Source organism: Heterodontus francisci, chromosome 35 (genome assembly GCF_036365525.1).
Source record: "Heterodontus francisci isolate sHetFra1 chromosome 35, sHetFra1.hap1, whole genome shotgun sequence".
NCBI lineage: Eukaryota > Metazoa > Chordata > Chondrichthyes > Heterodontiformes > Heterodontidae > Heterodontus > Heterodontus francisci.
In genome coordinates this window covers 24,879,248-24,896,691 of record NC_090405.1, presented here as the reverse complement: position 1 = coordinate 24,896,691, position 17,444 = coordinate 24,879,248, and the positions used below count along the sequence as shown (strand labels likewise).

Sequence of the window (17,444 nt, the reverse complement as noted above, 5' to 3'; positions counted from 1 at the left end):
TGCTGGGACCTTTGCTGTTTGTAGTTTCTATAAATGATTTTGAAGAAAATGTAGCTGGTCTGATTAATAAGTTTGCAGATGACACAAAGGTTGGTGGAGTTGCGGATAGTGATGATGATTGTCAGAGGATACAGCAGGATATAGATCGGTTGGAGACTTGGGCGAAGAAATGGCAGATGGAGCTTGATCTGGACAAATGTGAGGTAATGCATTTTCGAAGATCAAATACTGGTGGGAAGTATACAGTAAATGGCAAAACCCTTAGGAGTATTGACAGGCAGAGAGATCTGGGCGTACAGATCCACAGGTCACTGAAAGTGGCAACGCAGGTGGATAAGGTAGTCAAGAAGGCATATGGCATGCTTGCCTTCATCGGTCGGGGCATAGAGTATAAAATTTGGTAAGTCATGCTGCAGCTGTACAGAACTTTAGTTAGGCCACACTTAGAATATTGCGTGCAATTCTGGTTGCCACACTACCACAGGGACATGGAGGCTTTGGAGAGGGTACAGAAGAGGTTTACCAGGATGTTGCCTGGTCTGGAGGGCATTAGCTATGAGCAGAGGTTGGATAAACTCGGATTGTTTTCACTGGAACGACGGAGGTGGAGGGGCGACATGGTAGAGGCTTACAAAGTTATGAGTGGCATGGACAGAATGAATAGTCAGAAGCTGTTTCACAAGGTGGCAGAGTCAGTTACGAGGGGACATAGGTTTAAGGTGCGAGGCAAGTTCTTTACATAGAGGGTTGTGAGTGCCTGGAACTTGCAGCCAGGGAAAGTGGTGGAAGCAGGTACGATAGCGACGTTTAAGAGGCATCTTGACAAATACGTGAACAGGATGGGAATAGAGGGATATGGTCCCCGGAAGTGCAGAAGGTTTTAGTTTAGACAGGCATCAAGATCGGCGCAGGCTTGGAGGGCCGAATGGCCTGTTCCTGTGCTGTACTGTTCTTTGTTCTTTCTACATAGATAACACGTTTATAGATGTGGTCACCCCACAGCTTAAGAGTATGCAGGGAGAGAGGGAATGGGTGACCACCAGGCAGTCAAAAGGAATCAGGCAGGTCGTGCAGGACACCCCGAGTGCGTCTCACTCTCCAGCAGGTATTCAGTTCTGAATACAGAGGACAATGATGCTTCACCTGGGGAGTGCAGCCAGAGCCAAGCCCATGGCACCATGGGTGACTCAGCTGCAAAGGGGAGTACAGGGAAGACTGGAAAAGCCATAGTGATAGGTGATTCAATCGTCAAGGGAACAATCAGGTGTTTCGGTGGCCACAGACGTGAATCCAGGAATGGAGTGTAGGCTCCCTGGTGCCAGGGTCAAGGATGTCATTGAGCAGCTGCAGAGCATCCTGAAGGGGGAGGGTGAACAGCCAGCAGTGGTAGTCCACATCAGAACCAACAACATAGGTAGAGAGAAGGATGTTGTGCTGCAGTCAGAACGGAGGGAGCAAGGTAAGAAATTAGCAAGCAGGACATCATAAGTAATAATCTCCGGATTACTCCCAGTGCCACGTGCAAGTGAGTACAGGAATAGATGGATAAGTCAGATGAATGCATGGCTGGAAAGATGGTGCAGGAGGGAGGACTTTAGATTCTTGGGACAGGTTGGATAGGTCGCACCTGAACAGAGCTGGGACGGAGTTTCTTGCAGGATGTTTTGCTAGTGCTGTTGGGGAGGGTTTAAACTAGTTTGGCAGGGAGATGGGGACGGCAAGGTAGAGTCAGATGGGACAAAATCAGAAATGAAAATGGAAGGCAGAAAATTAATGCAGTTTGGAAGAGAGAGGAAACACTGATTAGGAAATTCAAAACAAAAAATGTTGGCACTGCTGAAGGATATCTAAATCAATGCAAGGAGTATAGCAAATGAAGCAGATGAGCTCAGGGCACAGTTAGACACATGGCAGTATGATATCATAGCTATTACACAAACATGGCTTAAGGAGGGGCAGGCATGGCAGCTCAATTTTCCTGGTTACAGGGTTTTCAGACGTGAGAGAGAAGGGGATAAAAAAGGAGAGGGAGTGGCAATTTTGGTCAAAGAAACTATTACAGCTGTGAGGAGAGATGATATGTTGGAAGGTTTATCAAATGAGACCGTATAGATTGAGCTGAGGAACAAAAAAGAGGCAATCACACTGCTGCGAGTGTACTATAGACCCCTAAACAGTCAGGGGGAGATAGAAGAGCAGATATGTAGGCAAATATCTGAGAAGTGCAAGAACAATAGGGCAGTAACAGTTGGGGATTTGAACCACCCCAACATTAACTGGGATACTTTTCGTGTGCAGGGAATTGAGGGAGCAGAATTCTTGAGGTGCATTCAGGAGAACTTTTTTAGCCAATATGTAGCAAGTCCAACAAGAGAGGGTGAAGTTTTAGACTTAGTTTTAGGAAATGAAGAGGGCAGGTGGAAGGAGTGGCAGTGGGAGAGCATTTTGGTGGTAGTGATCATAATTCAGTCAGTTTTAATATAATTATGGAAAGGACAAGGACAGAACAGGAGTTAGAGTTCTGAATTGGGGTAACGCCAACTTTACGAAGCTGAGGAGTGATTTACCGAAAGTGGACTGGAAACAGGTACTTGAAGGAAAATCAGTGTCAGAGCAGTGGGAAGAATTCAAAGGGGAGATTCAAGGGGTTCAGAGTCAACATGTTCCCACAAAGAAAAAGGGTGGGAAGGCCAAATCTAGAGCCCCATGGATGTCAAGGAGTTTACGGGTATAATAAGGCAGTAAAGGAAACTTTATGCCCAACACAGAGAACTGAATACTACAGAAAGCCGAGAGGAGTATAGAATGTGGAGGGGGGAAATCAACATTGAAATTAGGAAAGTTAAGCGAGAGCATAAAAGAATATTGGCAATCAAAATCATGGTGAACCCAAAGATGTTTTATCAATACATTGAGAGTAAAAGGATAAATAAGGAAAGAGTAGGGCACAGAAAAGACCAAAAAGGTAACCTATGTGTAGAGCAGAAGATGCTGGCATTGTTCTGAATAAATGCTTTGCATCTGTCTTCACAAAAGAGGGGGAAGATGCATATATTGTAGATAAGGAAGAGGGGTGTGAAGTATGGATGTGATCCATACAGAGGGAGAGAGGACATATTAATGGGATTAGTGTATATGAAAGTTGATAAATCACGAGCGCCGGATGGAATGCACCTCAGGCTGTTAAAAAGAAGCAAGAGAGGAAATAGCAGAAGAGCTGATCATCATTTTCCAGACCTCACTGGATACAGGTGTGGTGATGGAGGATTGGAGGACTGCTAACGTTGTACCTTTGTTTAAAAAGGGAGTGAGGGAGACCAAATAATTACAGGCCAGTCAGTCTAACATCAGTATTGGGCAAATTATTGGAATCTATTCTGAGAGACAGGATAAAATGTTACTTCGAAAGGCACAGATTAATCAAGGATAGTCAGCATGGATTTGTTAAGGGAAGATCTTGTCTGCCCAACTTGATCGAAATTTTGAAGAATTAAGAAGGAAGATAGATGAGGGTAGTGCAGTTGATGTAGTCTACATGGATGTAAATGTAGGGGGTATGAGTTTGCAGATGGCACAAAGATTGGCTGTGTGGTAAATAGCAAGGAGGATAGCTGTAGGCTGCAGGAAGATCTTCATGGTCTGGTCAGATGGGCAGAAAAATGGCAAATAGAATTCAATTCAGAAGTGTGAGTTGATGCATTTGGGGAGGTCAAACAAGGCAAAGGAATACACAATTAATGGGAGAGTACTGAGAGGTGTAGAGGAAGTGAGGGACCTTGGAGTAAATGTCCACAGATCCCTGAAGGTAGCAGGACAGGTCGATAAGGTGGTAAGAAGGCATATGGAATCCTTTCCTTTATTAGCCGATGTATAGATTTAAGAGCAGGGAGGTTATGCTGGAACTGTATAAATCATTAGTCAGGCCACAACGAGTACTGTATGCAGTTCTGATCGCCTCATTACAGAAAGGATGTAATTGCACTCGAGAGGGTACAGAGGAGATTCACGAGGATGTTGCCGGGATTGGAAAAATGCAGCTATGAGGAAAGACTGGATAGGCTGAGGCTGTTCTCCTTGGCACAGAGAAGGCTGAGGAGAAATCTCATTGAAACATACAAAATTTTGAGGTGCCTGGATAGAGTTGAAGTGAAGGGCCTATTTACCTTAGCAGAGAGGTCAGTGACTAGGGGAAATAGATTTAAAGTGATTGGTAGAAAGATTACGGGGGAGATGAGGAAAAGTTTTTTTCAGCCAGAGGGTGGTGGGGGTCTGGAACTCACTGCCTCAATTCATTCAAAAGAAGTTTGGATATACACTTCAAGTGCTGTAATCTGCAGGGCTACAGACCAAATGCTGGAAGGTGGAATTAGAATGGGTGGAAAGTTTTTCATCTGGCACAGACACGATGGGCCAAGTGGCCTCTTTCTGTGACTTAAACTTTCTTTGATTCGATGATACTATAATTACCCAGCTGTTGTAATGGAAATTGAACTTGTTTCTCTGGACCATTAGTGGAGACTTCAGGATTACTCGTCCTGTAATGTCACCACAAAACCACCATACCGCTGTATGAGATTTTTTACTGGTTTGTTCTGTGGATTTCAGTCTACACAAATGGAATTGATAATCTATTTCACTCTGATAATGTTTGAGATGTTTTTGGCTGGTAAATAATGTGTATCTCAGTCGACTGTATTTTTAAATTCCGCAGTCTGGGTGAGTTCAGGCATCTAATTTACATCACAGTTTGCACTTTCTATCAGCATTACTTAATCTAATACGGTTTTATTTTTGGACTGGCAATGTTTAGATCAATCTACACTCATGGAATTGATACTGTATTTCAGTTTGATATTGTCTGAGTTTTTAGAATGGTATATAATATTTAGATCAATCTACACTAATGGAATTGATTCTGTATCTTTCCATTTCACAGTGTGGGTGAGTTCTGAACTGGTATCTAATTTGTGTCTCAGGTTACAATATCTTTCAGCACCTTAGAAACTTTCACTGTAATGAATGTTGGACTTGTATGTAACTTGTATCTCAGGGTACACTATGGGGATGTTTAAACATCCTTTATCATGAATGGATGTGAAATTTGAGTATGGTATTTAATTTAAATCTCAGGATACATCATTACATGAGATTCTGTGCCATTCAATCAATACTGTGTGCCAATTCTATCTGATATTTAATTGATAGCTAAGTCTGCATTATATTTAGATTGACACATTGTATTTCAATCTGTTAATGTGTGTGATTTTGACCTGGGATTGATGTATCTGACTGTCAATGGGACTGAATTGGGGTGAAATGGAAACAACTTATTTCTCTCCTGCTTTGTTTGATTGTTTGATTGAAAATGTGTCTCTGGAACTCGGGATCAATGTGGGCCTGACTACTTCTGCAGTCTGAGACTAGGGAACTGATGAACTGTCTATCCCTCTGTACTCTGAGTGATAATGTACCGACTGTGTGTGAGAGGAGCTGGCTGCACTGTTCCTTGTGCCTCGAGTGCAGCAACCATCACATTCATCACGATTCCTTCAAGTATTTGCCTGCATGAAGAAAAAATATGTCTTAACTCAAGAACAGGGGAGGTGCAAAATATCAAAGAGGTGAATTTAATTTCGCAATTAATAATCATTAAAAACACCCACAAATGAAAACCAGTGTCAGTATCTGTCTCCACTGAAGTACTGAAGCTCCCAGCTCCTGCATCACAAGTATTCTGGGCAGATCCATCTAGACAAAACACTGCACTGGGATCGTCCCAACTTCTCTATGCTCTACACATATTTCCAGCCACCCTGCTTCATATGCACAAATAAACAAAAATAAAGCCCATTATGTATATCCCTCAATTCCTTTCTTCCCATACAGTTGTTCCACTTCCCCTTAAATGCATCAATACTATTTGCCTCGACCTCTCCCTGTGGTTGCAAATTCCAGATTCTAACCACTCACTACGTAAATACATTTTTCATGAATTCCTCATTGGTTTTATGAATGTCGATTTTATATTTTTGGCTCGTTTCAGACACCACAAGTGGAAACGTGTCTCCGCGTATTCTATAAAAGCCCTTCACTATTTCCTCACTTTTTTCATTTGTTAGTGTGATGTAGGCATCACTGGCTATGCCAGCATTTATTGCCCATTCCAAATTGCCCTTGACAAAGTGGTGGTGAGCTGCCTTCTTAAGCCGCTGCAGTCCTTGAGCTGCAGGAATTCCAGCAGTGCTGTTTGGAAGGGAGTTCCAGGATTTTTACCCAGCGACAGTGAAGGAATGGTGATATAGTTCCAAGTCAGGATGGTGTGTGGCTTGGAGGGGAACTTGCAGTTGGTAGTGTTCCCATGCATCTGCTGCCCTTGTCCTTGTTGGTGGTGGAGGTTCTGGGTTTGGAAGGTACTGTCGAAGAAGCCTTGGTATGATGCTGCAGTGCATCTTTTAGCTGGTACGCACTGCTGCCACTGTGCATCAGTGGTGAATGGAGTGAATATTGAAGGTGGTGGATGTGGGCAATCAAACAGGCTACTTGAGTGTTGTTGGAGCTGCCTTCATCCAGGCAAGTGGACAGTATTCCATCACAGTCCTGACTTGTGTCTTGTGAATGGTGGACGGATGTGAGGAAACAGGAGGTCAGTTACTCGCCGCAGAATTCGTAGCCTCTGACCTGCTCTTGCAGTCACAGCATTTATATGGCTGGTCCAGTTCAGTTTCTGGTCAATGGTAACCAATGGTCAATGTTAATGGTGGGGGATTCAGTGATGGTAATGCCATTGAACATCAAGGGGAGATGATTAGATTCTCTCTTGTTTGAGATGGTCATTGCCTGGCACTTATCTGATGCCAATGTTACTTGCCACTTATCAACCCAAGCCTGGACGTTGTCCAGGTCTTGCTGCATCTGGACACGGGCTGCTTCAGTATCTGAGGAGTCATGAATGGTGCTGAACATTGTGCAATCATCAGAAAACATCCACACTTCTGGCCTTGTGATGGAGGGAAGGTCATTGATGAAGCTGCTGAAGATGGTTGGGCCTAGAACACCTCTCTGAGGAATTCCAGCTGTAATGGCCGGAGACTGAGATGATTGACCTGAACAACCACAGCCATCTTCCTTAGTGCCAGGTATGACTGCAAACAGCAGAGCATTTTGCCCCGATTTCTATTTACACTGGTTTTGCTAGGGCTGCCTTGTTGCCATACACGTCAAAGGCTGCCTTGATGTCAAGGGCAGTCACTCTCACCTAACAGAGCCCCATCTCTGGGCAAAAAGTCTCACTTCTCAAGGGGTGTCTCGAGAATACACAGTGGTGCAGTGGTTAGCACCGCAGCCTCACAGCTCCAGAGACCCCGATTCGATTCTGGGTACTGCCTGTGTGGAGTTTGCAAGTTCTCCCTGTGTCTGTGTGGGTTTTCCCCGGGTGCTCCGGTTTCCTCCCACAGCCAAAGACTTGCAGGTGATAAGTAAATTGGCCATTGTAAATTGCCCCAAGTGTAGGTAGGTGATAGGGAAGAAGGGATTACTGTCGGGTTAGTATAAATGGGTGGTTGTTGGTCAGCACAGACGCGGTGGGCCGAAGAGCCTGTTTCAGTGCTGTGTCTCTAAATAAATAAAAAAAATGCAATGTTTCTTTAACTTTAAAATAAAAGCAAAAGTCTGTAGATGCTGGAAATCTGAAATAAACAAAAATGCTGGAAATACTCAGCAGTTTAGGCAGCATTTGTGGAGGGAGAAACACAATTAACATTTCAGGTCTGTGTCCTTTCATTTTACAATATGTTTTATGTCCTGGTAGATAACAGTGCATTCAGTTTGCAGTAATGGAATTAATACTGTATCCTCCAGTCTGACCATTTGTGAGATTTGTGGAGTGGTGTGTAACATGTAGCTCAGTCTGCAGTCTGGTTACATTATTGAGATTAATTCTGTACTTTACAATCAGGTACTGTTTGTCTGTTCTATCTGACATTGAATTTGTAGTTAAGGCTGCTCTCTTGTGAGAGTGACACAGTGCCTTGCAATCTGACAGTGGATGTGATTTTGGACTGGGATTGATGTATCTACCTGTCAGTGGGACAGAGTTGGGGTGAAATGGAAACAACTTCAGTCTGTCATGCTCTGTGTGACTGTTGGATTGACTGTTAGTCTCTGGAACTTGGGATCAGTGCCAGTCTGACTAGTACTACTGGCAGTGATTGTGGAACTGATGTCTCTTTTCTCTCTGAGTGATACTGTCCTTCCTGTGTGTGAGAAGCCGGCTGCACTTCCCCTTGTGCTGAGGCATCATTATATTTATTCTGCTTCCTTCAAGTATTTGCCTGTAGAAAGAAAAAGTATTTATTATAATTCAGGAAGAGGTGTGGTGGAAGTTACAAGAGAGACCAAAATAATTATTCAATGAATAATCATTGTGAACAATCACAAAGGAAACCCAGCAACACAAACAGAATCAGTGTCTGATTCCACTGCAGTCCTTCAGCCCCCAGCTACTGCAGACCAGGGGCTTTGGCCGTTTTACAACAATTAAATGACATCCAGAAACAATCCACTGGGCCATGAATGGGACTGACCGACGGAGCAGGGACTTTTACACAGGTCAGATTTCCAGTTCTCGCTCCCATGGTCTAACCGTTCAAGCGAAACCAAACAGCCGCTGTTTAAAATGTGTCCTTCACACTTCTCACCTGGTGCCTATAATAGATTCTCTTTGTGTAACTCCCCACATTCTGACTGTCCGTTAGTGTTTCCACACTTCTCTGTCCAATAACAATAAACTGCGGGACCAGGCTGGATCGCTCTCTTTGAGCTGGCGCGGACACGATGGGCCGAATGGCCTCATTCTGCGCCGGAAATTTTCCATGTTTCTGTTTGCGGAATTGTTGCAGAAATCTGCGCCTGCGCTCCCCTCCCCCAGCACTGCCTGTGAGCGGAAGAAGATGGTTTAAAACAGCCGCGAATGGAGAGATCCCGGTCCCTGGGAAAGGGAGCAAACAGCAGCCTCCTTCCAGCAGCACATCGCTTTGGGAGCGTGTCCGCAGATTGACTCAGAGATCAGCATCGAGTCCGGGGCAAGTTCAGGGGGAGGCGGGGGCTGTTTGTAAGAGGCGGATTGGAGCTGGAACTGGTCCCGGAACATGGAGTGAGTGGGGGAAGGGAGAGGCCATTCTCGGGTTGTGTGTCGATGGGGGATGGAGACAGAATGGGAAGAACCTGTTACTGCAATGCAGTCAAACAATGATAATATTTGTATGGCTGGGCTTCCTTTGTGGGGGCTCATTATTATTTGAGAGATTAAATTCATTAAAACTCTGTATCTTTGATCTCACCTGTATTTTAGTTACAAACATACTTTTGTTCAAACAGACAAATAATTGAATGAACCAGAATAAATGTGATGTTTCCTCCACCAAGTTACAAGGAAGAGTGTCACCAGCTCCTTCTCACACACAGTCCGTACATTATCACTCACAGAGCGCAGAGACACAGACAGGTCATCAGTTCCACAGTCTCAGACGGCAGAAATAGTTCCAGAGACACATTTTCAATCCATCAATCAAATAGAGCAGGAGAGACAGACGTTGTTTCCATGTCACCCCAACTCAGTACCACTGACAGGTAGATACACAAATCCCAGTCCAAATTCTTACCCACTATCAAATTATCAGTGTGTCAATCCCACAATAGTGCAACCTCAGCTACAAGTTAAACACACATAGAACTGACACATTGTTCCTGTTTCAAAGTTACAGAATTAACCTCAATAACATTCAAGGAGCAGCTACTGCGTGTCCTTGATAAGTATGTACCTGTGAGGCAGGGAGGAAGTTGTCGAGCGAGGGAGCCGTGGTTTACTAAAGAAGTTGAAGCGCTTGTCAAGAGGAAGAAGAAGGCTTATGTTAGGATGAGACGTGAAGGCTCAGTTAGGGCGCTTGAGAGCTACAAGCTGGCCAGGAAGGATCTAAAGGGAGAGCTAAGATCAGCAAGGAGTGGACACGAGAAGTCATTGGCGCATCGGATCAGGGAAAACCCTAAGGCTTTCTATAGGTATATCAGGAATAAAAGAATGATGAGAGTTAGATTAGGGCCAATCAAGGATAGTAGTGGGAAGTTGTGTGTGGAATCAGAGCAGATAGGGAAGTGCTAAATGAATATTTTGTGTCAGTATTTACAGTAGAGAAAGAAAATGTTGTTGAGGAGAATACTGAGATTCAGGCTACTAGGCTAGATGGGATTGAGGTTCACAAGGAGGAGGTGTTAGCAATTTTGGAAAGTGTGAAAATAGATAAGTCCCCTGGGCCAGATGGGATTTACCCGAGGATTCTCTGGGAAGCAAGGGAGGAGATTGCAGAGCCTTTGTCCTTGATCTTTATGTCGTCATTGTCGACAGGAATAGTGCCGGAAGACTGGAGGATAGCAAATGTTGTCCCCTTGTTCAAGAAGGGGAGTAGAGACAGCCCTGGTAATTATAGACCTGTGAGCCTTACTTCGGTTGTGGGTAAAATGTTGGAAAGGGTTATAAGAGACAGGATTTATAATCATCTTGAAAAGAATAAGTTCATTAGAGATAGTCAACACGGTTTTGTGACGGGTAGGTCGTGCCTCACAAACCTTATTGAGTTTTTTGAGAAGGTGACCAAACAGGTGGATGAGGGTAAAGCAGTGGATGTGGTGTATATGGATTTCAGTAAGGCGTTTGATAAGGTTCCCCACGGTAGGCTATTGCAGAAAATACGGAAGTATGGGGTTGAAGGTGATTTAGAGCTTTGGATCAGAAATTGGCTAGCTGAAAGAAGACAGAGGGTGGTGGTTGATGGCAAATGTTCATCCTGGAGTTTAATTACTAGTGGTGTACTGCAAGGATCTGTTTTGGGGCCACTGCTGTTTGTCATTTTTATAAATGACCTGGAAGAGGGTGTAGAAGGGTGGGTTAGTAAATTTGCAGATGACACTAAGGTCGGTGGAGTTGTGGATAGTGCCAAAGGATGTTGCAGGGTACAGAGGGACACAGATAGGCTGCAGAGCTGGGCTGAGAGATGGCAAATGGAGTTTAATGCGGAAAAGTGCGAGGTGATTCACTTTGGAAGGAGTAACAGGAATGCAGAGTACTGGGCTAATGGGAAGATTCTTGGCAGTGCAGATGAACAGAGAGATCTTGGTGTCCAGGTGCATAAATCCCTGAAGGTTGCTACCCAGGTTAATAGGGCTGTTAAGAAGGCATATGGTGTGTTAGCTTTTATTAGTAGGGGGATCGAGTTTCGGAGCCACGAGGTCATGCTGCAGCTGTACAAAACTCTGGTGAGACCGCACCTGGAGTATTGCGTGCAGTTCTGGTCACCGCATTATAGGAAGGATGTGGAAGCTATGGAAAGGGTGCAGAGGAGATTTACTAGGATGTTGCCTGGTATGGAGGGAAGGTCTTACGAGGAAAGGCTGAGGGACTTGAGATTGTTTTCGTTGGAGAGAAGGAGGAGGAGAGGTGACTTAATAGAGACATATAAGATAATCAGAGGGTTAGATAGGGTGGAAAGTGAGCGTCTTTTTCCTCGGATGGTGATGGCAAACACGAGGGGACATAGCTTCAAGTTGAGGGGTGATAGATATAGGACAGATGTGAGAGGTAGTTTCTTTACTCAGAGAGTAGTAAGGGCATGGAACGCCCTGCCTGCAGCAGTAGTAGATTCACCAACTTTAAGGGCATTTAAGTGGTCATTGGATAGACATATGGATGAAAATGGAATAGTGTAGGTCAGATGGTTTCACAGGTCGGCGCAACATCGAGGGCCGAAGGCCTGTACTGCGCTGTAATGTTCTAATTCTAATTCTAATTCTAAAAAAAAACATCTTCTGAGATCCAATATTTACACAGGTCATTATGAGTTTATTATCAGTATTAATTCCCATAATGTGTCCAGACATATACATTAGATACAAGTCAAAATCTCAAGTGCATAATCAGATTGAGAGATTCTGAAATATAGTATAACCTGAGATACAAACTCAGATTCCAGTTTAAAACTCATCCGGATTGTGAAACTAAAAGATACATTGTAAATTTGATGAGTTTAGTCTGAGCTATAAATTACATACCAGTCCTGAAACCTCATAGTGTCAGATGGAAGATACTGTACAATTCCAGACTGAGCTCATTTTACACACAAGTCCAAGATTCTCCCTCAGACTGAATGGCACTGATCAAATTGATTAGTACAGCCTGAGTTACATTTGCACATCAATCCTGTATCAGATTGAAAGACACATTATCTTTCACTATTATGTTCACAGTGACAGATATTTAATACTTGGCCAAACTTCAAACATATTGTCTGCTTAAAACCAACCACATCAGTGGCCTGTTGCTGTGCTGACATTTTATGTAGAATGAATCCAGACTTGCAAACAGTCCCAGGGATGGAAGGTTATATAATGATATATAGATATTGACCAGATATTGACAGATAAAGTGATGCTGAAACACATGCTCAGTGCCAGATGCTGAAAAGTATAGGTTGATTATTGCACTCACTCACAGTACCTCAGCCCGAGTCATCTAAAGCAACCTAACACACAAATAGTAGCACTGAGAGATTGAGAACGAGTCCAAAACTCACATAGAGTACCGGGCACTGACAGATATAAAATGAAAACTACACACACATGGATATGGGATTGGCTAACTCACAGAAAACAGAGAGTGGGGATAAATGGAGCATATTCAGATTGGCAAACTGTAACTAATGGAGTGCCACAGGTACAGTGCTGGGGCCTCAACTATTTATGGTCTATATTAATAACTTGAGTGAAGGGACCAAGTATATTGTTGCCAAATTTGTAGATGGTACAAAGATAGGTAGGAAAGAAAGTTGTGAGGAGGACAAAATGTGTCTGCAAAGAGATATAGATAGGTTAAGTCAGTGGGAAAACATTTGGCAGATGGAGCATAATATGGGGAAATGTGAGATTGTCTACTTTGGCAGGTAGAATAGAAAAACAGAATATTATTTATATAGAGAGAGACTGCAGAATGCTGCTGTACCAAGGAATCTGGGTGTCCAGGTCCATGAATTACAAAAATGTTAGCATGAAGGTATCGCAAGTAATTGGCTTTTTTAGCAAGGGGAATGGAGTATAAAAGTAAGGAAGTTTTGCCATAACTTTACAGGGCAATAGTGACATCCCATCCCCATACAGTTTTGGTCTCCTTACATAAGGAGGAATATACCTGCATTGGAATCACTTCAAAGAAGGTTCACTCGGCTGATTGCTGGGATGTTTGATTGTCTTATGAGAAAAAGTTGAGCAGGCTGGGCCTATACTCACTGGAGTTTAGAAGATTGAGTGGTGATCTTATTGAAACCTGTAAGATTCTCAGTGGGCTGGACAGGTAGATGCTGAGAGGATGTTTCTCCTTGTGGGGGATTGTAGAATTAGGGGCCAGAGATAAAGATGAGCAGTCGCTCTTTCAAGAAGGAGATGAGGAGGAATTTCTTCTCTGAGAGGGTTGTTAATCTTTGGAATTCTGCTCTCCAGAGGACTGTGGAGGCTGTGTCATTGAATATATTCAACGCAGCAATAGACAGATTTTTGATCTACAACAGAGTCAATGGTTATGGGGGCAGGCAGGAAAGTGAAGTTAAGGCCACAATCAGAACTGCCATGATCTTATTGAGTGGCAGAGCAGGCTTGATGGGCCAAATGGTCTACTCCTGTCCTATTTCGTATCTTCTTATGTTCTTACACACACACACACACACACACACACACACAACCAATGTGTGGCGGATCTAGAATTAATCCCACTTTCATACACAATACCAGTGACTGAAAGGTACAGAATTAATCCCACAGATAGATACAGTACCACCGACAGGTACAGAATGAATCCCATGCTCACAGTCAGCACCCAGGATCGAAAGATACACGTGATTTCTACCCTCACATAACAATATCAGGCTGAGTTACAGAATGATTTCCACATTCATACTGGGCACCAATGACTGCAAATTAATTCATCCCACAATCACACACACTACCAAAGGCTGACAGATACAGAATTAATCCCACACTCCTATGTAGTAGCAAAGACTGACACATACAAAATCATTCTCAAATACTCCTACAGTACCTGGCAGATTCAGTGACTGCCAAACTCACATAAATCACCACAGACTGACAGATAAAGAATGAACTCACACACACACTGAGATACTGACAGATATACCTTGAATTCCACACATACAGAACCACTGACAGATTAAGACTAAGTCCAAAATCACATAACATTCCAGAGACTGACAGAATGAATCAAATACTCATACACAGTGCCACTGACAGAATGTATTCCACACTCACATACAATACCGAAGACTGCCAGATACAGAATGTATCTCACACTTTCACAAAGTACCAGTGAGTGACAGGTACAGAATGAATCCCACATTCACACATGATACTAGAGATGGACAGCTAAAAAACAATAAGACTGCCAGAATAGATAGAATTCACATCAAAATTCTAAAATATGGCAGAGAAACACTCGACACAAATACATGTCTCATTTCCCTCATCTAGAAGGAGGAGAGCATGTCAGGGGATCGCCGTGATGCGGTAATTGTGATCATCTTTAAAAAACGTTGACACGACCGACTGTGTTAACTATAGAGGGGTATCCCTGCTGTCCACCACAGGGAAGGTCATCACAAGAGTCCTTCTCAACTGCCTCCTCCCCGTGGCTGAAGAACTCCTACTGGAATCACAATGTGGATTCTGTCCATCAACAGGCACAGTGAACATAATCTTCACAGCAAGACAACTTCAAGAAAATGTAAGGAGAAGCAGCAACCTTTATACATAGCCTTCTCTGACCTGACAAAGGCCTTCGACTCTACCAACCGAGAGGGATTATGGAATGTCCTCCTCAAACATACTGCACTACGACATGCAAGCTGTAATCCTTGCCAACGGATCTATCACTGACCCAATCCGAGTGCAACCTACGTCATGTAAGGCTGTGTCATCGGCACCAATGCTCTTTTCCATCTTCCTTGCTGCAACACTCCACCTCATCTCCTCACACTCAAACACAGTACCTGACAGAGACAGAATGAATCCATACAGCACCAGAGACTGAGTTACCAAATTACATAAAACACTCAAACACAGTAGTCTAGACTAAAAATGAAATTAATTGCACACTCACATGCAATAGCAGAGACACAACGACACAGAATCAGTCAATAAGTGTCCTCCCAACAACAGCCAGGACATTTCCAGGAAGCTCCACACAGGGAGCGGCTCTTTCAACAGAAACTGGGGCTGGAGAGAGTCTTTGTGAAATATACTTCCTGATTGCAGTATGGGTGTTTGTGATTGGTTGCAAATATTTAATCTGATTGGATGGCGAAAGAGACCAATTGTAGAATTACAATAAAAAACCATTGTGACATCACTCCCAAACACGCAATCACAATCTTAACTTTCCCCCATCCCTCATTAGCATAGAGCTGTGGGATTGTCTATTTAATCCGCACTCGGAAGGGGTTTGGTTTATTTCTGAGTCTGAAATTGAAACTGAAGATGGTTGAGGAGAAGAAGAAAGCAGCTGCTAAGAAGGGCGCCAAGAAAACTGTGAGTAAACCGTCAGCAAAGGGCGGCAAAAGGCGGAGAAAGTCGAGGAAGGAGAGTTACTCCATCTACATCTACAAAGTGATGAAGCAGGTTCACCCCGACACCGGCATCTCCTCCAAGGCCATGAGCATCATGAACTCGTTTGTGAACGATATTTTCGAGCGCATCGCGGGTGAGGCTTCCCGCCTGGCCCATTACAACAAGCGCAGCACCATCAGCTCCCGGGAGATCCAGACCGCCGTGCGCCTGCTGCTGCCCGGGGAGCTGGCCAAGCACGCCGTGTCGGAAGGGACAAAGGCGGTGACCAAGTACACCAGCTCCAAGTAAAACTGCACAATGGACTGAAAAATATCCCAAACACAACGGCTCTTTTAAGAGCCACCCACAATCTCTCTGAAAAAGCTGCATCCGAACATCTCTATGAAATCATTTTAAGACAATGTGTAACATAATAAATGTCCCACTGCTGTGTTTTTGTCTGCTGTCCCATAAACCGAACTCAAACCCATAATCCGCTCATCCGCCTTTACTTTTTTGCTTAAAGCTGTTATTGTGGTTTTGCACAGCCCCTGAATGACCGCATTAACAGCTGCTTTCAGCGGTCAGGGTCAGACCTCAGTCCCTTCACCCTATTCCTGAAATGTGAACTGATTCATCATTTTATGAACAGCAACTCTCCACACTGTAACAGCCCGGAATGGGATTATTACACAGCATACTAAGGGCTGTTTGAGGACTCGATCCGGCTCCCTCTTTTCAGAGAAGGACACTGTGCTCTGATTGAAGATAAACTGAATGTTTCCCTTCAGGGAAGTGCTGTGAACAGGGATTTTGTACCGCCCGGGACTGTTTGAAAGCAATTGTAGAAAGATCCACAATTTAAACAACATTTTAAACCCGCGTCTGTAATTGGTGACGGAAAGAGTTGAATAGAACAAAATAAAGAGAAGGGATTTTAAATATTTGACTAAGGATGACATTTATTTTAATCCACTCCTTTCCGACAATGAAATTGGCGGGCTTTTTGAAATTGACAAATTTTCTGCTTCTGATGTTGTGGCGGTAAATCCCGCCCACTTCTGTTTGTCAGTGACCTGATTGGTGAAGAATATAGGCAAATGAGGTGAATTTAGCAGCGACCAATGGGGAGAGTTTTCAGTCTATAAGTAAAGTAAATGCTGCGGAAAATATCCATTCTTTGTGAAAGTCTTTGTGAGATTGTGGAAATGTCTGGAAGAGGAAAGACCAGCGGCAAAGCTCGGGCCAAGGCCAAGTCTCGCTCCTCCCGGGCTGGACTGCAGTTCCCGGTGGGCCGTGTTCACAGGCACCTAAGAAAGGGCAACTATGCTGAGCGTGTGGGTGCCGGAGCCCCGGTCTATCTAGCTGCTGTGCTCGAGTATCTGACCGCTGAAATCCTCGAGCTGGCTGGCAACGCGGCCCGGGACAACAAGAAGACCCGCATCATTCCCAGACACCTGCAGCTGGCCGTGCGCAACGACGAGGAGCTCAACAAGCTGCTGGGAGGGGTGACTATCGCTCAGGGTGGGGTGCTGCCTAATATCCAGGCCGTGCTGCTGCCCAAGAAAACCAGCGCTCAGAGCTCCCAGAAAAAGTAAAGCGGCCGAAATGTCATCTAATAAACCAAAGGCTCTTTTCAGAGCCACCCACAGTCTCTGTGAAAGGGCTGGTTCCTGTCTGATTCCAAAATGTCAGTAACAGGACCGAATGAGAACTATTTCAAATGTTTAAGCATCTGTTTCAGTGATTTCTCACTGTCCCCTCAAACCTGTCTAATTTATTACTTCATC

General features: G+C 44.0%; 1 protein-coding gene and 1 long non-coding RNA gene across 3 annotated transcripts; one reads left to right on the top strand and one right to left on the bottom strand.

Annotated features, from left to right (window-relative positions):
• Positions 1-3,853: 3,853 nt before the first annotated feature.
• LOC137350567 (uncharacterized) lies at positions 3,854-15,305 on the bottom strand. Of its 2 annotated transcripts, none has more exons than XR_010969457.1 (3): positions 15,209-15,305; positions 6,104-8,330; positions 3,854-5,561 (listed from the first exon to the last, which is right to left on the bottom strand). It is a non-coding gene; the product is annotated as an uncharacterized lncRNA (long non-coding RNA). The 2 variants fall into 2 exon arrangements; XR_010969456.1 differs by lacking the exon at positions 15,209-15,305 and adding an exon at positions 15,007-15,081.
• Positions 15,306-16,862: 1,557 nt separating this feature from the next.
• On the top strand, positions 16,863-17,219 carry LOC137350455 (histone H2A-like; the record flags this gene model as incomplete). Its single annotated transcript, XM_068015100.1, has 1 exon — positions 16,863-17,219. A coding segment is annotated over exon 1 (357 nt), but the record flags the coding sequence as incomplete, so codon positions are not given.
• Positions 17,220-17,444: the final 225 nt, after the last annotated feature.